This window comes from Lindgomyces ingoldianus (assembly GCF_010093535.1).
Source record: "Lindgomyces ingoldianus strain ATCC 200398 unplaced genomic scaffold BDR25scaffold_3, whole genome shotgun sequence".
Lineage (NCBI taxonomy): Eukaryota > Fungi > Ascomycota > Dothideomycetes > Pleosporales > Lindgomycetaceae > Lindgomyces > Lindgomyces ingoldianus.
Window position 1 is genome coordinate 572,855 of NW_022985164.1, and position 27,785 is coordinate 600,639.

General features: G+C 51.1%; 6 protein-coding genes across 6 annotated transcripts; 3 read left to right on the plus strand and 3 right to left on the minus strand.

The window, feature by feature from the left end:
- Positions 1 to 204: 204 nt before the first annotated feature.
- On the minus strand, positions 205 to 5,953 carry BDR25DRAFT_277358 (ankyrin; the record flags this gene model as incomplete). The annotated part of the gene is made up of 9 exons (XM_033687611.1): positions 205 to 1,259; positions 1,311 to 1,569; positions 1,617 to 2,397; positions 2,450 to 4,384; positions 4,439 to 4,595; positions 4,653 to 5,127; positions 5,175 to 5,211; positions 5,264 to 5,288; positions 5,338 to 5,953. 9 exons carry the CDS (start codon positions 5,951 to 5,953, stop codon positions 205 to 207), a joined length of 5,340 nt encoding a protein of 1,779 aa, XP_033553150.1.
- An 888-nt stretch (positions 5,954 to 6,841) lies between these two features.
- BDR25DRAFT_65095 (cell polarity protein-like protein) lies at positions 6,842 to 11,860 on the minus strand. Its single transcript, XM_033698875.1, has 4 exons — positions 11,445 to 11,860; positions 10,990 to 11,359; positions 10,654 to 10,942; positions 6,842 to 10,596 (listed from the first exon to the last, which is right to left on the minus strand). Exons 1-4 carry the CDS (start codon positions 11,733 to 11,735, stop codon positions 7,014 to 7,016), a joined length of 4,533 nt encoding a protein of 1,510 aa, XP_033553151.1. The 5' UTR covers positions 11,736 to 11,860; the 3' UTR covers positions 6,842 to 7,013.
- A 1,099-nt stretch (positions 11,861 to 12,959) lies between these two features.
- On the plus strand, positions 12,960 to 18,054 carry BDR25DRAFT_252229 (WD repeat-containing protein-like protein mip1). The gene is made up of 5 exons (XM_033686164.1): positions 12,960 to 13,556; positions 13,625 to 15,146; positions 15,202 to 16,937; positions 16,987 to 17,324; positions 17,370 to 18,054. The coding sequence occupies exons 1-5, from the start codon at positions 13,137 to 13,139 to the stop codon at positions 17,641 to 17,643; spliced, it is 4,290 nt and encodes a 1,429-aa protein (XP_033553152.1). The 5' UTR covers positions 12,960 to 13,136; the 3' UTR covers positions 17,644 to 18,054.
- A 329-nt stretch (positions 18,055 to 18,383) lies between these two features.
- BDR25DRAFT_300372 (aspartyl-tRNA synthetase) lies at positions 18,384 to 20,454 on the plus strand. The gene is made up of 3 exons (XM_033689357.1): positions 18,384 to 18,483; positions 18,560 to 19,716; positions 19,790 to 20,454. The coding sequence occupies exons 1-3, from the start codon at positions 18,391 to 18,393 to the stop codon at positions 20,199 to 20,201; spliced, it is 1,662 nt and encodes a 553-aa protein (XP_033553153.1). The 5' UTR covers positions 18,384 to 18,390; the 3' UTR covers positions 20,202 to 20,454.
- A 2,106-nt stretch (positions 20,455 to 22,560) lies between these two features.
- Positions 22,561 to 23,788, minus strand: BDR25DRAFT_252237 (uncharacterized protein). The gene is made up of 2 exons (XM_033686165.1): positions 23,569 to 23,788; positions 22,561 to 23,441 (listed from the first exon to the last, which is right to left on the minus strand). Exons 1-2 carry the CDS (start codon positions 23,770 to 23,772, stop codon positions 22,917 to 22,919), a joined length of 729 nt encoding a protein of 242 aa, XP_033553154.1. The 5' UTR covers positions 23,773 to 23,788; the 3' UTR covers positions 22,561 to 22,916.
- A 142-nt stretch (positions 23,789 to 23,930) lies between these two features.
- BDR25DRAFT_300374 (chaperone protein dnaK) lies at positions 23,931 to 26,166 on the plus strand. The gene is made up of 4 exons (XM_033689358.1): positions 23,931 to 24,129; positions 24,184 to 24,220; positions 24,280 to 24,406; positions 24,473 to 26,166. Exons 1-4 carry the CDS (start codon positions 24,043 to 24,045, stop codon positions 25,935 to 25,937), a joined length of 1,716 nt encoding a protein of 571 aa, XP_033553155.1. The 5' UTR covers positions 23,931 to 24,042; the 3' UTR covers positions 25,938 to 26,166.
- The last annotated feature ends 1,619 nt before the right edge of the window (positions 26,167 to 27,785 follow it).

Genomic DNA, 27,785 nt, shown 5'->3' on the forward strand with positions numbered 1-27,785 from the left:
CCCCATCTCAGTGATATTCCATGTTACGCAACACCATACCTTGGAGCTATTTCCAAGACATTTTCACGGTTGAAGAAGTAAAGTGAGCTATGCAAATTCTATTCTGGCTACCCTGCGTTGTTGACATACTCTCCTATATTTCCGTCAAACTACTACGCGTAAGGAGTGCCTTCGAAAGCGCGGGAAAAGACACTGATAATGTTATCATCTATCCATCCCTCCAGCCACGCCATCCCTCAAACCAGAGCTGTCAAACTCATCCTCATCTTCATCCCATAAAGAAACGTCAGCGTGTGTGTACCATTGCTTAACCTCATCTGTATGATCCTCAGATTCCGCAACAGTCGACTCTACATCACTCTCACCACCATCCACCTGGCCACTTCGATATCGGGACCTGCCCGTATATCTCGTCGCCAGCCGCTTTGTCACTTCATTCGCATCCAACAAGCTGACCAGTCGTCTCTTCCCAGGATGCTCCTTCATAACGTTCTTGCAAAACCTCCAGATGCTCTCCGTATCAACAGATTCCGGCGCCCTGTAGTCCGGCGCAAAGGATTCCGTGCCGCGATCAGTGATTGAAATGTTGCTAATATGCCTCGAAACCCCCAGCGCTTCTGAGACGCACCTGGTTATGTACGCGTCCTCGGCGACTTCGTATGGAGTCTTGCCAACCGAATTCTCGCGGTACAGTAGATCAGGGCGGTATTTCAATATAATCTTCAACCATTCCTGCTTCTGGGACTTGACGACGTAATGCAACGGTGTCTCCCCCGAACCGTCTAAGTGTTCCAGATGCTCGTTTCCAGTTGGTTCGGCGAAGTCCAAGAGTGCTTTAAGAACGGAACTGCTCTCGTGTGAATTTCTCATCCAGCGCATGAGCGGCGTCAACGATCCAGGAGAGTAAGACGAGCGTTCAGAGAGCAATGACGAGATTAGGCGCTTATCGATGAGACCGAGGAACTGCATGATTGTCTTCAGTTGCTTACTGTCGACGGTTTTGGATGAATATGCACTGCATAGGAGGAGATGAAGAATGTTGGCTCCATCTGAGTCCCGAACAGTCTGGTCGGCGCCAGCAGCAATGAGGAGCTTGGCGGCTTCAAATCGGCGAAGGGAGAAAGCGAGAGCAAGAGGAGTGTGTCCCTGACTAGATTTGATGTGTATTGACTCTGGCATCTTGTCCATCAAGTATTCGATCAGTTTCTTGCTTTCATCCCTCGGCGGTGCCATGACGGCGCAATGAAGAGCAATATCATCTTGTGTTGTTAGTGAGTAGAATTTACCAAAAATACGGGTACGAGGCTTACGTCTAGCTCCGAGCCATCTGGACAAACATTTATTAAATCCTCCTGCAGACATGTTTAGATGTGTGATGAGCTTATGTGACTTATTTGCTTCAGCAAAGTCGAGATAGTGGCGTGAAGGGCTGTCACTGAGGAACCACTCAACGCTTGTGAGATTACCCTTGAAAGCGGCCCTCAAGAGTGGTGGATGAGTATCGGTGACACTTCGCATGCGAATTCCTCGAGCTGCAGACACCCAATCGGCCCTCTTCTTGCCATGGACCTATTCCCAAGTTAGCTCGTAAACTGAAAGAAAAAGAAAATGCATACGCTGAGACCCTGATAGTACTTCGGCTTTTCTTGAAATTTGACACCACTCTTTTTGACAAGAGACTCGAGCTCCATACCGGCCCCTGAATGTTTGATCAACTCTGTGAGCATGTTGATGCGCCCGTACTCGATCGCGAGAAGGAAATCGCTTTCGGGGAATGATGGAATGGCTGAAGACTTGTCCTTGTCCTGGGCCATTCTATCTGTCCACTCTAGCTCAAGATCTAGCATGAATGTGAAAAGCCGCATGTCGTTCGTCTTTATTGCCCATGTCATTAATGTGCCGTATCCGCTTAGAGTAACTTCGCGGTCATCCAAACCGTAGGTGAACTTTTCACCTTTTCTCAGAAGTCGGGCAAAGTCACATGCTGAATAAGCACAGTTAATGACATTGAGAGGGGAAGTCTCACTCTTTACCTGTGTAGATACTTCCCCTATCGTGTCGATTGTGAATCGGTCATCAAGAATTTCCTTGTATACTGGAATATCACTTGACTCGCTTGCGTCATCTGTTTCACTGTCCTCATCCTCAACCTCATTGTTGCCCATCCGGTAGCGCACCTTTTCCTTCTCTTCAGATGGCTGGTATTGAACGTGGGAGATTTCAACAATAGCTCGAGCAACGTCAAAATGACCACGGAGAACTGCAAGGCTGAAGGGGGAGTGGTTATGTCGATCTTCAACCGCTATTTTCAATGGCATTCTTTCATCTTCCGGACCCCACGTAGCCAAGGTAAGAGACTTGATTGTAGCAAGATCTCCATCCCAGGCGGCTTGGAACCTGTCCATATGCTGTGAGCTAATGTGCAAGCAAAATCGTCGGTGATACTTACAGCTTCAAGTAGTGGTCACGAGTCTCATCCGTGAGATCATGGATTCGGAAATCGAAAGTGATCTCCCATGGCTTCGGTTTGTGTTCGGGATACGAGTACGTATTCTTGAATTGTTCTTCGATCTTGTCCGGATGAAGCTCTAAGAATGTTTGCCCGCCGCGTTTGATTAACTCTTTTTCAACAACCTCGAATTGGTCAGCGAGCGCCGCAACAGCGGCTTTCTTTTCTTCAATCCCCTTGCGCTCATTATGCTGCTTCAAACGCTTCTCGTAGGCCTCCAAAGCACGTTTATCAGATCCTTGGGCATCTTCAATGAATATCTTGGCTATGAACCATTTGTATGATTCTGGCTCGAGGCCTTCGAGGTAGTTCACCCCATCCTTGAGATTTTTCTCTGGTAGCTCCGGTTCTGCAGTATCCTCGAAGTTTCTCAACTGCTTGATTTTTTCTCGGACTATGTCGAGAAGAGTTTCCATCTTATTGTATCGCTGATACCATGTATTCACCATAGCGGCCTGGGTCTGTTTCGTGAGTGTGTTTGGGTCCACTCCGAGTTCCAGAAGCTTCATGACGAGATCCGACAGCTCCGTTTGGACGGCAAGGATAATTGGTTGTTCCACATCTTTGTTGAATTCGGCGTGGTTGAGGTTCGAGTCGCGTTTTGAAACACTTTCGTATTGTGACTCGACAGACTTCATCCAGTCTTTGAACTGGATATGTGCTTCAGCGCCTACATCCAAAAGCTTAAGTGCAGCGAGTGCATTGCCATTTTGGATAGCACTCATCAAAGGACTTGAAGCAGATGGCCTCCACTCTGAGCCTCCAACACAAAGGTGGTTGATGGCACGTTTCGCAGCTGGCTCATCAAATTGGAGCAAAGTCTCGAGAACATCAGGCTCCTGTTTAGAGATATAGTGAAGGGCAGTCGTCTGATGCATGTCGGCTTGAGCGGAGGAGGCACCAATCTCCAGTAAGGTCTTAGCCATTATTTTGGCTTTCTCCAATGGAAGCCGAAGGGCAAGCACTAGTGTCAAGATTGCTCCACGGGGCTTCTTGTCGTAGCTGCTAAGGAGTTTGATCGGCAACAGGACATCAGCACCAAAGGTTTGAACAAGCTCTTTGACAACTTCAACGTGACCATGCAAGATCGCGAGGTGAAGGGCTGAACATTGAGTATCCCAAGCCAGCACGTTGACATCATAAAAGTCAGGTTCGTCTTCTTCGTCCTCTGGGAGTTGGTCCTGAGCTTTTTTCTCTTCTTCTTTGACTTTGACATAGGACCCAGTAGTTGTCGAGCGCATCTCTAAATCAGAGTCTTCCTCGTCGTCAATCATTTCAATGTCGCTATCATCTTCTTCCTCTTCTGCAGGCTTCTCAGGAACCGCCTTAGTCTCTCTCCGCTGGTCTCGAGCAGCAACCCTTGCCCGCTTTCGAGCGTCCTCTTTCTTAGCTTCTTGTTCCTCATTCTCTTCACTCTTCTGAAGAATCATCTTTATTATTTCCACATTTCCACGGGCCGCAGCCAGATGGAGAGCAGTCCTACCGTCAGCAAGGCGAGCGACAAGACGGGCGCCGCGGTCAATGAGTGTCTTGACAACATCTGGAGTGGAGGACGTGACAGCCAGATGCAAAGGGGTGCGGCCAGTGTAATCTCGACAATTCGGATCAGACCCTTCCTGAGATAGCCAATCCTCAACATGCTCTACATCGCCGTCGATGATTCCTTGGCATAACCGAGCAGTATTACCGACATACGCCATTTCAGTCCAGTCCTTGTCTGTAATTGGATGGAAAGAACCAATCGCCTGCCTTCCTGGATCGTCCTGGATGAATGAGATCTCCCCAGAGACGTAGATTTTTGCCTCTTCATCAGCGGCATCGAATTCCTCCGGAGTCACAGGCTTAGGACAGAAGCCGCAACAGTCGTGAATGACACTACGTTATAGCCATTAGGAAAGGTGTTGTTGGACCTGAGATCAAATTACTTACTCTTCGGCTCGCCCAAAGAATGCTGGATGTCGATGCAAGTTCACTTCGCGGTCATCTCTCTTGTTCCATTCTGCATTCAATAGGAGGTCCTTGGTGTAGAGGAGTTTCTCTATCCTCTTCGCATGGTACTTAGGTCCGTAGGGAATCGTGAAAGTGTCTACAGGTCTTTAGAATGTAAAAGAAAGGGCAGCGTTATTCACAATAAGGGACTCACGGTAGTCACTGACATCTTCCTGATCAACCCACTCCGCGACTTCATCCTCATGTAAATCCTTGATGTTACCGTGCATACTATAGTTGAGGTGACGCTGGATGGCCGGCCTTCCTCGTTCACGGCGTCGTTCATCCATGTAATTCTCACGCTCGGATTTGGTAGGAAGTCGCTCTAGAACAAGAAGTCTCGCCAGCCCGACGGTTCTCCCAAAATTTCGTTCATAGATTGTTGGATCGACGCGTGAGCGTTCCAAAACTGGCCAGTACACTTCGAATCCACGGTGGGAATACTTGCTGAGGCGGTTCTCGTAAGAAGGAGAGCGACGAGTCAAATCGATCGTATTCGATTGAGTCATGTATGCTGTGAGAGCACGGGGAGAGGCATAAACCTGCTTTCCATCATATGCCGCACACGAACAGTCAACGTCGAAGCCAGTCAAAATTTCAGCGATCGATTTGTAGATGCGAAGTACAATCTGAAGCGTTAGCAAAACGGCACATGAAGACACTGCTGCAGACTCACTTGGATATGGCGGGTGGGGTACTGGCTCGCAATGGTGCTTGGGGGCACATTAGATTTTCTGGTAGTTCTAAATGCCGAGTCACACTTACATTGTATTTTTGGTTCGAATAGTAGCTTTAGGCCGTTAGTTGCATGAATAGCGATATCATGATTTGGCACTTACTCGTCTCAGTGAGGATACTGTCCTTGATCCTTGTTTCAATCTCGAGGATCTTTTTGGAAGCCTCTTCCTCGTTGAGCCCATAGATGAATAGATCGACATCCGAAGCTGGAGCTATCATTTCGTGATAGTACTGGCGAAGTGCCCTCTTTGACATGGCATACTGAGACGGAACAGGCAAGAGGCTCGTCACAACGGAGGACCCGGCAGCGACGACATTACTCCAGTCCAGGTCAACAAGTGAGGATTCGCAGAAGAGGGTAAAGTTTTGCTGGAACTCTCTGATGTCCCGAACGATGGCAGGGGACCCACTAGGACGCCTGTCCTTCTCATTGAGCGGCATGATATACCGTTCCTTCTCATCTGTCGTCTCAGCGTCCAGGTTTCGAGCATGGATTTTGACATCTTTCTCATGTCCATTGAAGACTGGGACGATATTGAGATGTTGGTCGATGAGGGAAGGATGATTGGGTTCCTGGGCAAAAACCTCTCGTATTTTGGAATCGTACAGCTTGTATGGCTCGAGAAGTTCCAGCAGAGGCTTGTCTGGGTTAGATGCAATGTACTGGATGAAGTCAGTGTGCTTCACAGGGACATTTGGAAGAGTAGAAGGCGCCATGATGGGTTGTTTGTGAGAAGAATGTGGGAAGAGAACACAATTGGGGGGAATTGGTAAATGAAATCTCTGGGATGGGCGTGGCTTTGCGAGATACGAGGAGAAGGCGCGGTTGATGGCTGAAAGATGGAGACGGAAACGAAATGAGCGACACGGCGGCTTTATATCTAGCATCTGAGGACAAGACCCTCCGAGGCATATGCCAGGAGTTCTAGAGTCAGGAGGCGTTGTTTATCACACCGCTCGTCTCCTCTAGGCACCATGTTCCATAGTTAATCTAGGTCAGGTGCTTTCGTGGTGAAGTCGTGAGGGTTGCCTGAATCCGACGAGGCAGCAACGACGCGCTAGCAAGGAAAGAAGGCCCCACCCAACCGTGATTGGACCATGCCACTCCACACTGAGAATAAGCTTCCGATTGCTTCAGCACAAGATTGCCACACTCCAGAACGAAACTGGAGTTGCAACCTTGAGATGGCACATAACCAGGCCGCGACAATCACCTAACATCACACACGGCTTCAATTAGGGAGGCAGTGATTCATCCCAACCAATTCATTTAGGAACAACACCGTATGGTATTTCATAAGCCTGTGTACTCTCTAGTCCTGGCCCTGTCCTGATTAGACACAAAACATTCTGCAACTTTGATATCCCATAGACTGAGCATACCATACAGTTCAAAAACGCCGAGAAAAAAGGGTAGAACCCAAGGGACATCATTTGGATGGAAGAACCACGATCCGAGAAAAATGGATTATCAACGAGAGGCAGAATTAAGGGGCTAGACAAAACGTAAAAGAAGATGGTATAGTACGAATAAAATTCCCTGCACCGAAAATTGTGGAGAGGGTGACGTGGAACGAGGAAAAGAGACCCAGGTCCAAATAGGCCATTCAGCGCCGATAATAAACCAGCCAGCCCTGTCGAAAGAGAGAAAATAGCATATGAAGAGAAGTGTAAGACGGATGTTCATAAACCAAGAGGCAGCATCATCAACATCTCCTTTTTAGTCATGGGTCCAACTCAAAACGTCCAATCGAGATGGTCTAAACACCATGTTCATTCAGATCATCGTGGAGCCACCAGGGCCTGCCGGCACTGTCGACGGAGCAGCGGAGGGGTGGCTCTGGCTGCCTTTTCTCTCCTTCTGTTCTTCTCTCTTCTCATGCTCATCATCATCGAGGTCCATGCGCTTTCGCCATTGAGCAAGCGACTCGCTCAATTCGCTCTTCTCGCTGGTAGAAGACTTCTCAAAATCGAAGCGGTCGCTAAGCCTATATGCTTTGTTTGTGGTCTCCCAGTGGGTTCGTAAAGCATCCAATTCAGAAGCGAGGTTGTCAAGAGCCATCGAGTTACGCGTCGCAGGCACGTTTGTGGCGCTCGAGGCATCTGGTGTGCTCGAGTCGTCATTCTCACTGTACATGGAATCACCAGAAGCGATACTATCATGTGCATGATGGCGGTGTCCACCATCTTCTCCATTGACACCGGAAGTAGGAATCTGAGACTGGCGACGGTAATTGTCAACCGTGTTCTCGAATTGGTCGAGGAACATTTGCACGCGGGTCTCGGCTTCTCGTGCTCGTTCTTCGATAATTACATTCTGACGCCGAAGGGCTTCCAGGTCGGTGCGAGATTGCTCTGCCAAGGACTCTAAGTCCTTAGCGTGCTTAGCAGCGGCTTCAGCTTCTTGACGGGCAGACGCCAACTCGGACTGAAGGGTGGAGAGTTGTGTTTCTAGTTGACTAACTGTGGCCTTCATGTTCGCTTGCACCTGAGACAACTCAGAGCGAAGTGAGTCTCGCTCTGCCGCCCACTCGCTGGATTGTTCCTTGGTTGGGCTTCGGGAAACTTGTCTTGCCTGTGTAAGCTCTTCCTCCAGTTTGGTGTTGGCGTTCTTGTATCGCTCAAGCTCCTGCTTCATTTTGGAAAGCATCTTCTCTGTGCCTCGAAGATATTTGACGGCAGCTTGATGATCGCTATGGAGGGTCTGTAACTTCCCTTCCCATTCCTTGCTGACATCGTGCTCTCGCTGTTCGAATACAGATCGAAGCTCTTCGTGCGCCTTATTCATGGCGTCGATTTGCTGTTCCAGTTCACGAACTCGGTTCAACTCGGGGGTGCCAAATCTTGAGCTGGGGCTGTCCAACACCCGTGAGCGTCGTGCATCAACGGGGTTGACACCACGCTCCTCAAGAAGATTCTTGAGAGTCTTCAACTGGACTTCTAGAGCGTTACTTTCAAGGCGAAGGCGTTCATATTGCTGGTGAAGCTCAGCTTTGTCCGCTTCAGAAACTTGCATATCGCGCATTGCATGCTGCAGCTGCTTTCGAATAGTGAGGCCTTCGCGACTGGATTGTTCCTGATACGCCTCCAGACCGGCAATTCTCTCCTCAGCGCGTCGAAGCTTTTCGTATGCCTGGTCGGCAGCACTTTGATTCTTGCGGACCATGGCATTCGCAGCCTCCACTTGTTGTTGAAGAATAACGACCCGCTCATCCATGGCCTCGTGCTCATCTTCATCGCGTTCGGCAAACCTTCCAAGACCAGAGAGCACCGCTTGGCGATGAAGACGAGCCTCTTCCGCGTACTTTTCTGCAAGTTCCTCGGCATCCCGAAGCTTTCGAGAGGCAGACTCTAATTCCATCGTGCGGTCTTCGTGTTCCGAGCGCAACTGTGCTAACTTCTGCTCTAAGTTGTCCCGTTGATATCGCTCTTCCTCGATCTTCTTTTCCAATAATGTGGATTTGTCTGAAGAAGCAGAAACAGCGTCACGTAGGGATTGGAGAATAGAGGCATGGTTTTTTGACTGTTCTGACACCTTCGCATACCTCGTGCTTAGCTCGTTCTTGTCAACGGCCAAAAGGCGGGAGGAAGCCTGAGCCTCCGTCGCATTTGCCGATGCTTCTCGTGCCACTCTCTGAGCTTCATGAAGCTCGGCTCGCAAGTTCTCGAACTCAGCGGCATTCTTCTGCCGTGACGAGTCCAGCTCTTGCACACGCTTCTGAGCAGCTTCCGCAGTATCTTCTGCGAGCTGTTTCGCCCTGCGTTCACTTGCCACTTCTTGGCTGAGCTTTTCAAGCTTGGCTGAAAGCTCACTTTGTACAGCTAGAGAGGCAGCGAGGCGCCGGTTGATGTCGTTGATGCGGTCCATATCAGGCGTCGCTGTACTACGAGTACCATCAGGCTGAGGTGTGCCACCTTGACTGCCACCCCCGTGAGCCGCAAGTTTTGCCTTGGCGTAGATAGCTTCATTGACCGCGGCTTCCTTTTGTCTTTCGACTTCGGCAATTCTCTTCGCTGCGTCTACTTGTTGGGACTTTATGGAAGTTTGCACACGCTCCAGCTCATTCTTCATTTTCAGCAGCGCTTCCAGTAGAGGTCGGTCATCGTCGCCAAAGACATCAGCCGCTCGCTCATCAAGAATCGGGCTTGTTGAAGCACCCGGATTATACCCTGCCTTGCGGGCAAGGGCAAGCTCTGAGGCGTACCAAGCATTCCGACTCCTTGCAGCTTCCAGCTCCCGCATCAGTTCATCGTTCTGTTGGCTGAGCGCAGGAGAGGCACCCACACCACTGTCAACGGGTCGATGGTCACCTTCGCGACTTAACACACGCTGCTGTGCTTCAATTGAGCGTCTTGGCGTCCCTTGCTCTATGCTTTCCAGGGAATGTTGTTGCCGATGCGACCTCGATGTGTTACGCGAGACAACGCTCGCCGACCTCGTTGTGTCCATAGATTCTTTGTGATCTCGTTGATGCTGACTTATCGACGATATATCTGATCCTTTTCGCGGGCCATTCACCGTCTTGTCAGAGACAGATTGCGCTTGGATTTCGTTTGTAGAAGGGCTTTCTCTCGTGCTCGGGGACATGTTTTCCCGATCGAAAGAGGCAGCCCTTGTGTCCACCGGTGGACCGAAGCCTCGGTCCCCTTTAGTAGGCGTTTTACTTCGTACGTTGCTGGTGGCAGTGCCGGCGCCGTTTGCCCTCGGTTGAGGAGCTTGCTGCAACGGGGGAGGACCTGATGGAGCTTGGCCGGGGGCGGCTCTAGGTAGCCTAGATCCCGCGGCGCCTGTTGTGATTCCATTCGCCATAGCATCGGGGCTTCTAGACACCTGCGGCCCAGCCATAACCCCTTCCCTCGTAGGAGGAGAGGCGGGCTTTCCTTGGGGGATACCGGTGCCGATCCTATCACCCCCGCTCATTTTCCTGGGGGCATTCAACTGTGGTTGCATGGGCGCGTTTTCGTTCGGGGGATATCTGATTTTCGAAGTGTCCAAGATGTAGGCCATGCTCAGTTCGTTTCGGTCACTTGCGGAGGAGCTTGGCTCGCCAGCTAGACAAATGACATGTTTTCCAAATGCAGTCATGCTGTGGCCCGATCGAGGCGATGGCGAGTGGCCCATATTCTGAAACATGTACCATCGACGAGAAGATATTCGAAACGCAGCAAGATCACCCAAGTCGACGCCTTCTTGGGTCCGTCCTCCGAAAATGTACATCGTGTCGTTAACAAGTGTAGCAGAGTGACCTTCTCGAGCAACTGGTATGTAGCCTATGCAGTCAAGTTCGCTCCATGCGTTCGTTCGTGGTTCGTAGGTCCAGACGTCATTAAACCAGCTGACACCGTCCGTTCCACCAAAGCTTTGGTTCATCAGCGCATGAATTTGGGGGAAACTCAACGTTGAATAATCCACTTACAGATAGAGCTTGTCATTCCAAGTGACAACGGAATGGTTTGTACGTGCCGGGGGTGCTCGACCTTGGGGAGATGAGAGGGTTCCATCTTTTGTATTCGGCAATAGCACTTCCCATCGACTGGATGAGGACTGAAGAGAATTCAAATCGAACGCGACCAAATCATTGAAGAAAAAACCTTCAACTTGTCCACCGAAGATGTAAATCTTGGAACCTAAGATATTCAAAGTGTGGCCATAGCGACCGGTGGGCCTGGGCCCTTGGGGCAAAGCGCGCGACCAATGTTTTGTTGCTGCGGAGTGTTAGCGCCTGCTTTACAATGCCAAACCCAGAACATACAGGTGTTCAAGAGATAGAGGGTATCGTCGAGGTCATCGTTGTCGTCAAGCTTGGTGTCTCCTCCAAAAACGATGAAGGCATTCCCGACCAACAAGCTCGCGTGGCCTACTCTTGGCCCGGGACCGTCTCCCGTGGTTGAGATAGGATAGCAAGCCAGGCTCCCATTCCCCATCTCTGTCAACCACAGGTCCCCTTTGACTGTAGAGCCGCCCACAAGGCCACCCATAATATAGATGACGCCATCTTTGGAAGCGGTTGCGTTGATTGCGGCGCCATATCGGGGGAAGGGATTTACGGTCGTGGTAAAGTTCAGTCGTCGCGAGGACCAGGGATAAGGCGAGTCTCCAGGGTTGCGGCCACTTCGGGGGTTCTGAGCAGCACCATTAGCAACCACAGAGCAACATGTGAGGGCAAGGTGAGAGCAACGCTAGGCCTTCTCCCCTCGCTAGACTTGCCTGGTAGTCCGAATCAGCCCTATCCCTCAGCGTCTTGGGCTCAGGGCTCGCCGTGGTGGCGGGATTCTGGAGAGAGCTGAGGGAGTTGTTCACACTGGCACCGGGCGTGGGCGTTTGGGTCGGTGGTGGTACGCCGCGACCCTTCTCGGGGTCTCGCCCGCTCAATCCATTTGCCGTGGGTATCTGCGAGCCCGGTCCATGCGAGGACGAAATATCGCGGGTGGCTGGCGGTAGCGCATTATTCTGCTGCTGTTGCTGTTGCTTATTCTTCTTTCCAAACAGGAACGACATAGTGGCGGGCTTGCGCCGATTGCGATGTCAGAAAATGGGCAGCCAGCGCCGCTCAAAAACGCATCCGGGATACAGTTGCTTCGTGATAGCGAAGGTGGGTGGTGAAGGGAGGTCGCGCGGAAGGGTGCAAGGCCGGGAGGGCTGAAGAATTCCTGCGACGGGGTCGGAATGCAAGCAGGAGGGGTGTTTTAGAGGGAATAGCGATGATTAACCGGCATGCGCATGTCTCAGCGAGCAACGAAGGGCAGGTATTAGGGGACGCGCTGGAGGAGAGAGGAAGTAACGAGGAGCGGCGGAAGGTAGGAGTCGTGATGTGGGTGGAGGACGAAGTTTGACGTGGGCGTTTGAGAGAACGGCCTGCTTGTCTTGGCCAGGGAATGTCTTCAACGAGACGAAAGCCGTTCGACTGCACGAGCGCTGGCTTCACAGCAACAGCATTAAAACAAAGCGGATGCAAACACCGATTGGACGCGGCAACGGGGGATTGTGACAAATTGTTGACTGTTTCTAACCATGATGCACATTCTGCCTGTTACACATTTTGCTCATTGTCAGCGTTGTTACGCCGTCCCCTTTGAAGCTTCCCCTGAGTTCGGATCGCCGCCAAAGGCCGGGCAAGGGGGGGGCGTCAAACGCGGTAATTGGCTGTTTCGCGGGGGTGCAGAGCCATGCACGTCTTCCGGTCTGCACAGCGGCTATCGGAACATATAAATCTACAGCAACAATGTCCCATCGGCATCGACTGCCACGAGCGGCCCACCGGAGCCAAACGCCCGTCAAGGCATTTGGGGCCTTTTGCAGCATTGCGGTGAGCTGATGGCGCCCGGGGAAGATGCACTAAGATCGAGGCGTGGTCCGAGCCGCCCCGGAGCTTTTGGCGTCCAATGTGTACATACCTACGGATCCGTACGGTGTACTATTACTGTATGCGTTTGATCATGGAAGAGTCGACGCTCGCATGGCACTGCAAACTCCCGTCCTGCAGTGGAGAGCGCAAAGAGCGCGAAGAGCGTGAAGAACGTGAAGAGAGACGTGTGCGTTGTACGGACAGCTGCCGGCGCACACCGTTAGCAGCTCCAGAGTTCAATGATGAGCGAAAGCAGTCACCGGTGGAGGATCCATGGATCATCATCGCACCGCTCATTGGCCGAGGTCACCGGGTCACGTGATTCTCTCACCGAAACCGCCGAGCCGGGCAAGGCCAGCCTTCAAAGCTTCGAGCTCCAGCAAACACGCTCACCGCGACGTCCAAGGCCTTGACGGAACTGTCTCTGCCTTTGCGCCCTCTTCCACTGACTTAAGCTGCAACATCTCACTCGCTCTTCTAACTCTCCCTCCAGACTACCGCTCCGACATGGGCCTGGCCTCGAGGTTCGTCATCGCAGCTCGCCGACGTACAACATGAGAACAGCAAACGACATTCCCCTCGTTGGTGGCCTCTCACATCCACAGCCCCTCGCATCTCACGCTCCCGCGTCGGCGGATATGGACGTAGCAGCAGAGCAGTTGCTTGCGCCACTGGATTCACCAAATCCCCAGGGTGCAACCACCTCGCGCCCGACCACGTCCTCAGCCGCACACTTGTCTTCCTACCGTAGCCGCCCTGAATTAAATGGACACGTGCTTAACATGGCTACGGCCTCTAGCAGCACCCCCGCTCCCCGACCCTCTTTGCTGCGAGCGAAAAGCGACTTTGGCCCCCGCCTCCAAGAAGCTGCAGACAGCGCCGATGAAGCCAGCAGCGCCGACGGAAACTTCAAGATCCGCCACGGTTGGGACGACCAGCTCAACTCAGAGGAGTACAACAATCTTCTGACCTCGGTAGCCCCTCCCCACCCCATCAAGCCGACTCCGAAGAGTACAGTCCTTGTGCTGACTTCTGCCTGCAGACATTTTTCATGTACTATACCGACAAGAAGCACGAAACGGGCGGCATTCCCAAGGACCCAAGCAGCGCATACCCCCTTCAAGAATGGAGGATGCGGGACCGGCTCAAGACAGTCTCTGCTGTCCTTGCGCTGTGCCTCAACATCGGTGTGGATCCTCCAGACGTCATCAAGACAAATCCATGCGCAAAAGAAGAATGTTGGATTGACCCCAGTGTGACATCTCAGACACCTGGGCATACTCCGATGAACCAAATTGGCAAAGCTTTGCAGACTCAATACGAGCAACTAAGCATGCGCACTCGCTACAAGCTGTTACTAGACCCCACAACAGATGAGACAAGGAAGTACACTTCGACGCTTCGACGCAACGCTCGCAATGAGCGGGTCTTATTTCACTACAACGGCCATGGAGTGCCTAAACCGACCTCTTCGGGCGAGATCTGGGTCTTCAATCGGAACTACACCCAATATATCCCCTTGTCGCTTTACGATCTTCAAAGTTGGATTGGTGCGCCAAGTCTCTTTGTGTACGACTGCTCAGATGCAGGCCTGATCATCAGCAACTTCAATAAATTCGCCGAGAAGCACCAGAGCGAATATGAGGAGGCCCGTCGAAGAGATCCTAGCGTGGAATATGTGGATTTTAGTGACTGCATTCATCTGGCTGCGTGCAGAGAGAAGGAATCGCTACCCACGAACCCTGAACTTCCCGCCGATATTTTCACCTCATGTCTGACGGATCCCATTACCATGGCAGTACGATTTTTCATACTCCAAAATCCACTGCCAAGCAACATCAAAATTCGAGACGCGCATCACATTCCAGGCAAAGTCTCAGAACGGCGTACCCCAATTGGAGAGCTAAACTGGATCTTCACAGCAATTACGGATACCATTGCATGGAACTCGCTTCCCAAGCCTTTGTTCAAGAAACTATTCCGCCAAGATTTAATGGTCGCAGCACTGTTTCGCAATTTCCTTCTAGCACAGCGGATCATGAGAGCCTACCACTGTCATCCGGTCTGTCACCCAGAAATTCCGCAGACCCACGACCATCCGTTGTGGCGCAGTTGGGATCTCGCTGTAGAATTAATACTAGCCCAGCTCCCCAACCTCCAAGCCGAGGTTCGAGGAGAGAAGGAGTATTCTTACAAACACTCCGAATTTTTCTCAGAACAGTTAACAGCTTTTGAAGTATACCTCTCCCAAGGTGCCGTCGATCAGAAGATTCCAGAACAACTGCCCATCGTGCTCCAAGTTCTTCTCAGTCAAGTCCACAGACTTCGTGCGCTCATTCTTCTTTCAAAATTCCTTGACCTTGGACCGTGGGCTGTGAATCTTGCATTGAGCATCGGTATATTTCCATACGTTCTTAAGCTCCTGCAATCGCAAGCCATTGAACTGAAGCCTGTTATGGTCTTCATTTGGGCCCGCATTCTTGCAGTAGACTCGTCGTGTCAGGCCGATCTTCTCAAAGACAACGGGTATCAATACTTTATCCAAATTCTCAACCCTGCCCAAGGTATGAACTTGATGGTGTCCTCAGCATTCACTTGTTAAATCTAATAAATTTCTAGGCATTCCAATTCTGAATGCCAGTGAGCATCGAGCCATGTGCGCGTTCATCGTCTCCATGTTCTGCAAAGACTATAATCAAGGACAGCGCGCATCTTTGTCTCCAGAATTGATTGAAAGCTGCTTGGACCATCTTAAGGACATGCACAATCCTTTGCTTCGGCAATGGTCTTGCCTCTGTCTAAGCAAGCTCTGGGTAAATTACGAAGAAGCCAAATGGGTCGGTATTAGGTGCTCGGCTCATGAACGGCTCTGCGACCTGGTCATCGATCCAGTCGCCGAAGTCAGAGTATCAATGCTATATGCTCTCACGGCGTTTCTAGGTATCCGAGATGTAACCGCGCAGGTCGCCTCAATCGAGGAAACAATTGCGTCAATGGTTCTAGTCATGACGAACGATGGGAACAGCATGGTCCGCAAGGAATTGCTTGTTTTCTTCTCCACATTCATCCTACGGTACAAGAGCCGATTCTTGGTTGCAGCATTTGAGCAATTTTCCGAGGAAGGGGACAACGCCCTCCATTCAAAGTTGGAGGAACGGAATGGAGATGGCCTTTATATGAAGATGCGCTCAGAAGCCAACGGCACCTCTGCACAACCACATACGTGCTCCCAGAATACCATCTACGCTGCCGTCTGGAAGGAGATGCTTGTTATGTCTGTTGATCCTCACCCAGAAATTGCAAGGGATGCCACTATCGTTGTTGATTATGTCCTAATCTCTCTACTGGAATCATCTCTGGCAAAGTTAGCTCAACCCCTTTTCGACGATGCTCTCAAAAAAGGTCCAGTGAAACGTGCCAACCACCAGACGCACGAAGAGAGGCCGGCCCAACAAGTCTCCAACCCGCCCACACCGTCGAAAGAACAAAGCTATTTAGGGTTGTTTGGCGGACTACGAAGAACTGGTAGCGTCGCGGCATCACTCAAAAATTTCTGGGCCGGGAGCGAGCCTTCAACCTCACCACAAAAGAGCCCCGGACGAGCGAAGACGGAAGATCTTCATGCACCACCGAGTGATGGTCGCCCCCGTACTCCTGAAAAGTACCATGTTGAAGAAGAACCGAAAAATAGGGGCTTCGTACCTCGAAGCCTAGCACGGGAGCCTGAACTTCCATTGAAGAGCACATTCTTCGAATGGTCGGTGGAGTACTTCCGTGAGCCGCAAATGAAACCCAGCGAGGCGGATGAACCTGGTAGTACCGACTACAATGGCAGACTCTGGCGCCGGAATCGCAACGATAAGATCATTGCAGAAACTCAACCGCTGAAGGACGTTGCAGCGACAAATCGCTGGGATCTACCAAGAGGATACTTTGACAACCTCAGTCAGCCCATGAAGATGTGCTTCCATCAGTTTGAAGATCATCTCATCGTCACAGATAACAAAGATACCGTCAACGTGATTGATTATGCGCGCTCGCCAAATAGGATCAACTGTTTCTCCAATGGCAACCCAACGGATTCAAAGATTACAGAGGTCCGTTTCATCAACGAAGATGATCTTGCTCTTCTTATGACTGGATCATCGGATGGAGTCATCAAGATATTCAGGAACTACGATACAAGAGGAAAAACTGAGCTTGTCTCGGCTTTCCGGGCTTTGGTTGATCTTGTGCCGAGCAACAAGAACGCGGGTCTAGTTTTCGATTGGCAGCAGGGAAGGGGTTCGGTGTTGGTGGCCGGAGATGTCAAAGTCATTCGTGTGTGGAGTGCTGGAACGGAGATATGCACGACTGTGAGTGAAATAAAGCCAGTAATACACTTGGTGTCTAACATGTTCATAGGAACTCCCTGCAAGATCCGGCTCGTGTATTACATCATTAACATCTGATCAAGTTGAGGGTGACGTTTTCACGGCAGGGTTTGGCGACGGCGCTATCCGCGTCTACGATCAGCGTCAGAAACCTGCAACTGCCATGGTGAAAGTATGGAAAGAGCACAAGCAATGGATCACTAACGTTCATCTGCAACGAGGCGGCCAACGAGAGCTAATCAGCGGCTGCCGAAGCGGCGAAGTCAAATTGTGGGATATCCGCATGGACAAGAGTGTGAGGACAATTCGAGCTACAGCGGACACGTTACGAACGCTGAGCGTCCATGAGCATGCCCCCGTCTTCGCAACGTAAGTGTAACCCGGCGAAGTTTGAGCGCAGACTAACAGCTTCAGTGGCACACAACGTCACCAGGTCAAAATCTTCAATATCAACAATGGCCAGACGGTGTCTCAATTCGAGCCGTACTCAGGCTTCCTCGGGGACCGCTCCGCAGCGATATCTGCTACCGCGTTTCACCCTCACCGTCTATTGATTGCTGCATCAGCTTTCCACGACAATCACGTCAACATTTACGGTTGCCAAGGCCCAAAGCAGGCTGTTGTTAGCAAGACAGTTCGGGTTTGGGAGGGCAATACTACGATCAATCGGTCGTCTACTTTCATATAGGCATCTTGTGGCTCATTCTGCAGTTTGCCTTTGCCATGCCCTCAGGTTGAGGCAACCTAGGATAGGTGATGGATTAAGGATAAGGCGAAGGTCTTTCGGAAAGCGACACTGAGCGATTGGATGAATGGGTATACTGGATTTATTGGTAAAGGCTCCCCGGCGGCAATTTGGGGGTGAGGATATGGCTGGACAGGACTGTCTCTGGTGGATGTGACTCGCATGGTCACGGAATTGGGCTTACCATGAGACTTTCTTGCGATATGCGTTGGACGATTTTGGTGAGGAACCCGGACTCTCTTTTCTTCATGGCATAGCGATATAGGCATTACGGATTAGGTTAGAGTCTTTATTCCGACTCTACCATAGCGGGGAGTCAATTGATCATCGACTGATGGCCTTCCAGGCGGTAATGATCGGCTAGGTAGGGGTCTCCTACTAATATGAATGAGACGTTGTTCTTGTAGTGGTGTCGTTCAATGTTAAGGCGAGAGTGTCACGAGACGGCGTGACGATTCTGGCTGGGGGGGCTGGGCTGGCCATGATTCACAGTTTTTGCCAGGCTGAGCCCCACTATAAATTCATCCCACCTCAACCTAAGCCTGAACGTGGAGTCATACAGCAAGCACCACAACTCAAGTCCCGCAGAAAGTCAAGTGTACGTCCTCCCCAACCTCCAATTTCTTGATTGTGTCCCCAGCATTGCTAAATCCACCGCAGGCTCCGCCGGAAACTGAAAACTACCCCGCCATGACTGAGCCTGCACCTGAAGCTTCAGGCTCAGGCGATCCCCAACAGCCGTCCAAGAATGCCTTGAAGAAGGCCCAGAAGGAGAAGGAGAAGGTAATCGAACTCCTCTCCCTTCGCGTCCTGGCATTCCGCACAAGGGGAACCTAATAGCGGCTAACACCTTCTCCAGGCCGAGAAGAAGGCCGCAGCCAAAGCCCGCGAGCTCGCCGAGCGCCAGAAGAAGGAAGCCGACGACGCCGCCGACGTTTCCGTAGACGCGTATGGCGAACTCCCGCTCATCGGCTCCAAAGACTTCCAGCCCACCGGCACCCCTCGCGTCGACCTTTCTGACCTCGAGAAGCTCGAGGACAAGGAAGTCACGTTCCGATGCTGGGTCGAGAACGCGCGTGTTCAGTCTGCGAAGCTGGCGTTCCTGAACCTGAGACAGGGACTGAACACGGTGCAAGCGGTTGTTGCGGCGAGTGACAAGCTGAGCAAGCAGATGGTCAAGTTCTGTGGGAATGTGAGTACAGAGAGTACATTGGCGGTAACTGGGATGGTGAAGAGGGTCAAAGAGCCGATCAAGAGCGCATCGATCAAGGACTTTGAGATCCACATCACCAAGCTCTTCATCGAGGTCAAGGCCGAAGTTCCCCTGCCCCTGCAAGTCGAAGACGCCGAGCGCCCACTCCCCAGCGAGGGACTCGGCGACGAAGACGAGAAGCAAGCCGAAAGCAGTGACGCTCGCCCCCTCGTCGGCCTCAACACTCGCCTTAACAACCGCACACTCGACCTCCGCGCCAAAATCAACCATGCCATCTTCGTCATAAAGTCCGGCGTCTGTACCCTGTTCCAAGAATTCCTGTCCCAGAAAGGCTTCGTCTTGATCCACACGCCCAAGATTCTAGGCGCGGCCTCGGAAGGCGGCGCCAACGTCTTCGAGCTCAAATACTTCGATCGGCCGGCCTATCTAGCTCAATCCCCGCAATTCTACAAGCAAATGCTAATTGCGTCGCGGTTCCAGAAGGTCATGGAGATTGGTCCGGTGTTTAGGGCTGAGAATTCGAATACCGCTCGCCATTTGACAGAGTTTACGGGGCTTGATATGGAGATGGAGTTTGAGGAGAATTATCATGAGGTTATGAGTGTTTTGGAGGATCTCATGTTGTTTATTTTCAAGGAGCTGAATACCCGGTATAAGAAGGAGACGGAGCTTGTGAGGAGTGCGTATCATGTTGATGAGTTTAAGCTTCCGGAATCAGGGAAGGTGCCAAGGATACCGTTTATGGAGGGGATTAAGATGCTAAGGGAAGCTGGAGAGGAGCTGGGTGATTATGATGACTTGACGTAAGCTATTCCACCCATCCCCCATTCCCCCTTTAATCTTTCCTAATATTCAGCACCCATCTAATCCCCGCAGCACCCCCCAAGAAAAACACCTCGGCCGCCTCGTCCTCGAAAAATACAACTCCGACTTCTACGTCCTTGACCAATTCCCCCTTGCCATCCGTCCCGCCTACACCATGCCCTCACCTGCCAACCCACTCCTCTCAAACTCCTACGACATGTTCATGCGCGGCCAAGAAATCCTCTCGGGTGCCCAGCGTATCCATAACGCGGACCTGCTGGCCGACATGATGCGCAAGCACGACCCACCCGTTGACCCCAATGGCCCTGGAACAAAAGACTATGTGGAGTGTTTTCGATATGGGTGTCCGCCGCATGGTGGTGGCGGATTTGGATTGGAGCGTATTGTCCAGTTTTGGTTAGGGCTACCGAATATTAGGATGTGCAGTTTGTTCCCGAGGGATCCGCAGAGGGTTATTCCGTAGATGGGCGCGGGAAGGGAAAGGATTGAAATAGAGACGGGATAGATGGGGTGTGAATGGTGGCTGGTAGCGCGTTCTGCGGAAGGCTTTCTGCGGGTGTAGGGCAAAGGTTTTGCGTAAAATAAGATGTGTGCAATTTGAAGATGGTGGTTAGGGGGTCTGCAACTACGCATTCCTTGGTGGCCACTGGCTTTCACGGGCAGGTAGAAGCAATGTCAGCATTGACTATAGCTAAAAACCTAAAAACAAACTGTGGCATTAAAGACACTTTTCTGTTTCACATATGACCTTATCTCCTAGTGTATTACCTAGTCGGGGAGTCACACTAGTTCGGATACTGGATCTATCATCCCTAATGCCGCCTTGAACTCCTATTACCCTCACCCAAGATATTTAGATGAGAAAAAAGGTCACTTATCCCTATGAGCCCGTCATATCAAGGAATCCCAGACAAACTCAATGTACGTATGTCAAATGTTATAGTAGAATATTATATTTGAGTTGGGATCCAGGTAGATTCTCCGCACTTCCAACAACGCCCTTCCATAGACCCCAAACTTTTATGCCATGCCTCAACCCTAAGTTATATCCATGACGACAAAAGACTCAGGAATCAGTCCATGTCATGCTCGTTTCTGGACACAGGGACAGAAGTGATGGGTTGGTCGTATTGATTGGTTTAGGTTTGGATTAGGCACAATGGTTTCGGCGTAATTGTTCTTTTCAGTGTCGTGTATTTTCAAGAAGTCAGAGCACTTGACACCAAATGCACTGTCGCAGTTTGAAGATAGCGTCATCACCTGCATGCCCCGGTCATATGATCGACGTATCCACTCAAAGAAATCCGGGCTCTTGAAATCTTGCGTGGCGCATGGAAAAGGTCTGGACTTCCTGGTCATGGATCTGTGTGAAATGGCATCAGAGGTCGGTGATGCTTAAAGATCTGCAGTATGCGTTTGAGGTGATGACCACATGTGGACGGGCGAAAATCAACTGGAGTTGTCTCAGCTTGTGGGAGCGGACGTGATACATGGGTCCGGGGATCTTCTGAATGGTGAGATCAAGGTTTTCTGCCTTTAGTACTTTGGATTTGTGCTCTCTGAACAGCATGAAACAGCTCATGAGGCGGAAGGATGGCTCTGATAAACGTGAACCATTAATCTCTCTCAATACTATACCATTTGGTAAACAGATGTGTGGAGACCCTGCCGATACCTACTTCGGAAGGGACTATTCCTGTTGTGTTGAGTAAATGTGAAGCTCAAATGCAAGGCATTTGAAAATTGCTCGCCATTCAGTATGATATGTACTCGCTTTAAAATGCCAAATCCAGGTCTTAGGGAGCAAGATATGAATCCGACTGAAATCCGCAGCCTGCCTTGAGGGACTGTTCTTAAGCCTCGACTCGCCAGCCATCGAAGAGAACCCAGCGGGGAGCTAAAGGAGGGCGCCGGCATAGCATCTCCAGAGGGGCTCATTGGCTTCGGCGGTTACAGTGGGCCAGTGGTTAAGGTCACGGAGCATCTCGAGGAAGAGCATCTTGAGACTTTCTATTCTAGCTATTACTCCGCGATCTCTTCGGCCTAGAAAGCAAGAACGCGTTGTTTGCTGGAAGCCTCAGTGTTGAAAGCGATGGGCACCATTATATTCTGTACCATGTGATCAAACCACGAAGTTTAGAAGTTATTGCACACCAACGAACACACCCCTTGATGTAGATCGAGTGGTCCATCCTATTGAGAGCCCTTTTGAGATTTTATATCGCCGTTCTAGGAGCTCTTTGGCGCAATCTCCCGTATCCAAGACTCCCTATAACACAAAGAGTCTTCGCTAAAATAACACAGCATGAGCCTCAACAGGTTTCAGAGTGGGGACTGCCTTATCGCAAGGCGTTACTCTACTTCACTGCACAGCCACGGTTGCAAAGGCGCGTAACCGTCGTTTCTTCCTCATGACGCCTTGGCTTGGGAGCAAAGGAAGTGAACGAAAAAAGACGGGTCATTTTCAGGACATGTCGCGGTCCTTTACAGAGGCGATAGCAAAAGAGTGAGTGCGAGAGAGCGGTCGTGGCATGGGAGAGGACAGTAGGACAGTAGGTCTATTTGGCCGTAATTAAATAAAACTGCTCCTTCCGGGCTGAAATTTCGGCTGCTCCTTCTTCTCCAGATGTATGGTGTTCATCGTTTTTGGAGCGGTAAAGAGTAGAACACAGTGGCGGGTACCAGTCTTCGTATTTCACATCTCAATTCCTCCTAAAGGCGGCATTCCTGACCACGTACGTTTAAAACTAAAGGTTGTACCGGGCCGACGAGTGAGGATCGTATGACTAGGGAAGGCGCAGGCTGCTCAAAGGAAAGCGCGGGTGAATGGCGCTCAATTGCCCTGCAAAGAACATGACTCCTCACTCGCTGCGGATGAACTCTCAATAAGTACTGCTATATGGCGTCTCTCGACCCGTCCCTTAAAAGATATCTTGCAAATCTCGAGAGTTTCCAGCCACTTAGGCGTGATATTGTCACGGGCGGCGCTACTTCGGAGTCGCATCCACGAAGTAGGCAGGTGGTTATTCCTCTCTAGGAATGAGCAGCAGAGGGATGATTTCAAGACACCTCAACCTCAGCCGCCATCCTGGTGCCATGCTGTGACAGTAATCATCTATGCTGTCATGCTTTCGTGAGTAAGCTGAGATGCACCTCGTCGATCTTCCTGACTACAATCTCAAAGGCCCCTCAACACCTTCTCCACCAACTTCTTTTGACCTTTCTCGCCGAGCGCCTGTTCATCAACTTCCTGTACGGCTCTCCCAACGGCAAGTGTTGCCTTGACGCTTCCTCCGTCGACCCAAAGAACACCGTTCCTTCCAATAGCAACCTCAAAGCCTAACTTTTCACTCAGTCCTTCCAATAGAGTCACGCCTCCTTTCTTTCCAGCGAGCAGCCTCCTCGCCATGCCCAGACTGATCTTGAACACCATTCCGCCTTTTAGCGGCCCTAGTCCTTCGCTCTTGCCCGTTGATGGATCAACACAGGTAAGTTCAGGGAATGAGTCTTTACCGGGGTTTATCACACGGCAATAGACCAGGGAATTGGAGGAGAGCTGAGGACGCGTCTTGCGGGTCGCGCCCTCAAAGGCGAGGTGAGGGAGGGAAGCGTACGGGGTGTTAGGGGTGATGAGACAGTTAAAGTTCTCACCACCCGAGGTGTTTACTGTAGCGATGACAAGATCGCCGGCAGCAGGTAGATACTTCCAATCAGGGGTGTTAGCTAAGCTAGGGTGAATGGTGAATGGAAGTGGGGCGTTGGCGAGGGGAAGGAGCATAATTTCAACGAATCGCTCTAGGAAAGTAGGTAGGTGAAGGCGATGGCCTTACCCTACCGCTATTGTATTCCACCCATGCAGCATTCTTCTTCGAGTCCGTGACTAGCAAACCAGCAATAGTGCTCGCAATGGTATTTGGTGGCATGTGTCGCAGTCCAGGACCAAGAGTGAGATGCTTCTTCCGGTTTTGAGGTTTAGGAAGGGCACTTGGAGAGATGCTGTCGCCCGGAAGGAGGACAGTCGAGGAGGTAGCCATCACGTGCGAGAGAACTGGTCAGTTGTTGCAGGAAAGAGGAGAGAGTTGAACCAAGTCGGTGAAAGTAAACGCCAAGATTTCATGACGGGCTCCAGCCGAAGATCTGCCATGACAAGCCATTAAATTTCTTAGCGTCTAAGATGTTGAGCCTTCCCCATCGGACACCACTGTCACTCGCGCTTTGCGTCTCAGTAATTTGTGTGACAGACCCCTAGGTTGTGACAGTTCCTCCTACACTTCTGCAATCGAGCAAGCCTCAAAGCGACCTCAATGAGTGGAGAAAACGACCCCGCGCAGCGGGTTGCGATCGGGATATCCTTTGGGAATTCCTACAGCTCCATTGCCTTTACCACCGGGGTAGGAGGGGTGCATCAAGCCTGCCTGCATGAAATCAACTGACACACAACCCAGGAAGGAAAAGCGGAGGTCATTGCCAATGAGGATGGTGGTATGCTTGGATCCCATAAAATGGCCGTTGGCTTGCAATATTCTGACTCCGAAGGATAGACCGCCAAATTCCATCGATACTGTCATATGTAGAAGGAGAAGAATTGCATGGAGGGCAGGCAAAGTCGCAGCTCGTCCGCAACGCAAAGAACACTGTCGCCTACTTCAGAGACTTCTTGGGTCAAGCGTAAGCCTACCGTCGTTCTGGTCGTGCTGCTCTGGCCAGCAGACATGTTGCTAAGATCTTTTCTAGATTCAAGTCGATAGATCCTACCCCATGCCACCAATCCGCTCATCCTGTGCAAGCAGCGTCCAACGTTGCCTTCAAGATCAGGGACACCGCAGAGGAGGCAGAAAACACAGTCACGGTATCGGAGATTACCACCCGGCACCTGAAGAGATTACGAAACTCCGCCTCGGATTATCTCGGGAAGGATGTCAATGCTGCAGTAATCACTGTGCCAACTAACTTTTCCGACGCTCAGAAATCTGCGCTGAACAAGGCGGCGAAGGAGGCTGGCATTGAAGTGCTCCAATTCATAAGCGAGCCTGTCGCGGCAGTGCTGGCTTATGATGCGCGGCCGGAGGCGAAGGTGGCAGACAAGATCATTGTTGTGGCAGATCTGGGAGGCACGCGGTCAGATGTTGCTGTTATCGCATCACGTGGCGGTATCTACACTGTCCTATCAACCGTCCATGATTATGAAGTCAGCGGCTTCAAGTTGGATCAGGTGCTCATGGACCACTTTGCTAAGGAGTTCATCAAGAAGCACAAGGCTGGTGGCGATCCTCGGGAGAATGATCGCTCGCTGGCGAAGCTCAAACTCGAGTGCGAAGCAGTAAAGAAGGCATTGTCAATAGGCACCTCTGCCAACTTCTCCGTAGAGAGTTTGGCCAATGGTCTGGACTTTACCGCCACCATCAACCGCTCGCGGTATGAGCTGCTAGCCTCAAAGCACTTCGCCGCTTTTGCGCGCCTCGTCACTCACGCAGTTGAGAAAGCTCAGCTTGACCCCCTCGACATCTCTGAGATCATCCTCGCAGGAGGCAACTCTCATACCCCCAAAACCGCTTCCGCGATTCAGAACGCATTCCCAGAGACGACCACTATACTCGCGCCGTCCACCTCTCCCACTGCTATCAACCCCAACGAGCTCTCCGTCCGCGGCGCCGCTATCCAGGCAAGTCTGATCCAGGAATTCGAGCTAGAAGACATCGATCAGAGCACACATCCCATGGTTACAGTTACGCCCCATCTGTCCCACGCTGTTGGCGTGCTCTGCATCTCAGGGGACGAGAGCTCAGGAATATTCCACGCAATCGTCGACGCTGAAACCTCTCTCCCAGTCCGAAGAACAGCCATAATTGCCACTCCAAGGGAAGGTGGCAACGTCCTGATCAAGCTCTGCGAGGGGTCAAGACACATCAAAGTCACGAAACCCGAACCCAAGCCCAAGCAAGAAAGGGACTCGGATGACGACGATGACGATTACGACAGCGAGGATGAGGAAGAAGAGCTCCGTGAAAAGACATGGAAAGTTGGCAAAGTCCTTTCCGAAGCCGCGCTTCGAGGCGTGAAGAAAGGCGCCAAGATCGAAGTACAAATTAACATCGCCGCCGATCTCAAAGTCAACTGCATTTTCCGCGAAGTCGGCGGTAAGGGCGGTGTTAGGGGCTTGCTGTCCGGTCCTAAGGTGCAGCAAAATGGTAGTGCATAATCGCTTGGCGACTTCGATGGGATGATTGGCGCGAACAAAAAGGTTGACATGACCGAGGACGGGATTTTCCCGGCTTCTTTTCCGATCCTACTTCACTTCACATAGATGGTTGGTCTTCGGGGGCGTGCATGCTTGCTTACTCGCTTTTTTGGCTGTGTGACGGACAGACGGCATAGTGCTGGTGGGCGTAGATCTGTAGACAAGAGCAGCAGTATTCGGAAGATATTTTGGAGTTTCTAAAATTATCATCACATCCACCATATGATTCCTCTAAGCACTCTTTTCTTGTTCGACGGCAGGAACAGAAACCCAAGATAGCAGACCGTTGACATCTTTCTCGATTTGTACTTCGAGATTAACCTCTGATTTGAGTAGAGGCTGTCGAAGGAAGGCTGAAAAGTCCGTGAAGGAATAAAACGCTGAACCCTTGCTCGTCGAAATGTGCGTGGAAAATGACATGACCTCTGGGAGAATAATTACTAATAATTATTTTCGTAGCAGGACTCCTGGTTCCTGCGTCATGTCATGATACCCTGAAAATAGTACTTGGACGCGCTTGTCTTGTGCAGCTGCCCTCAAAGCCTTCCAGATTCAGAGCCAGGGATGCTAGATATGTGTATCTTCCGGGTCCTGCCTGTAATGCACTCTGTTGAGCCGCTTTGCACATTGTTGAGCCGCTTTGCAAGGTATAACAATGAGGAAAAGTTGCTTTTGACGGGCAGTGCAATGTGCAAGCCATGACGCTTGACATTGGCATTTGCAGCCCCGACCCCTTGGGCCGGGCCAGCGATCCCGAAAGCTGAGAGAACCATTCCGCAAATCTCACCGGGTAGTTCCTTTTCTCGTAAAATTGGCCCGCTCCGATGCCGCCAAAACAAAGCTCTCTCTGTGTGTGGTGGTATTTGTCTGTGTTGTGTGTGTGGCCCGCAATGTAATAAAAAAAAATAAAAAAAAACCTTTCCCCTTCGCGCCCCTTGAACACATCAATAAACAAACAAGAAAACAAAATCACTCCCGCGTGAACTTCGCCGAAAGTCTTAACAGATCTCCGAGTAAAAGAAAACTCGTGGTCTGAGCGACAGGGATCCACGATTACCGAAATTCCCATTCCCAAGGAAAAGAGAAAAGGGGGGCGGCCATGAGACGGGAAAATCATGGCCAAGTGGCTAAGAATGGCTGATGATCGTGGATCATGGCGTTGCTGAACCGCCTGTCAATGCTTGTCTGGCGGGATCGTGGCGCGAAGGATGGGAAATTGGAGGCAGATTTATTGGCTTGGAGATTTGGGAAATTTAATGGGCGCATGGTTTGGCGGGAAGTCTGGATGAGTATGTGGAAGGAGATGGAAAGAACCGTAATTGAGGACATGGGTATGAGATTTGGATCTATTGACTTGATTGAACCATGTCACGTGTAGGCATTTACAGGATCGTGGACACTCTCGTATTGATACTGTCATAGGTGCGAGCGCAAGTGGCCACCTGCTTCAATTACGTTTGAGCTTCGCGTACCATGATCCACTCGTGAACGACCCCCATCCTGATACTCGTACATGTCAAACATGGCTACGTAGGACGAGTGAAATGTTGCTCAATAACCAAGGCACATGTAGCTCGCGCCTTATGATTTTCAGCTATGGAAACCGATGCCCAAACGCCCCAGTCTGAGACGTGGGCTAGATAGCACCAATCTACCGCGTCCCATCCAGTCCATTGCGCCTTGACTGTATATTGTAGTGTCCATCCAAAATAGTCCGAGATGCCACCCATGGTCCGATTTCCGCCCATAGCATGGGGTATATGCTAAGTCACAACCTCTCTGTTTAACGCCGTGTCCTCTGGGTATCCG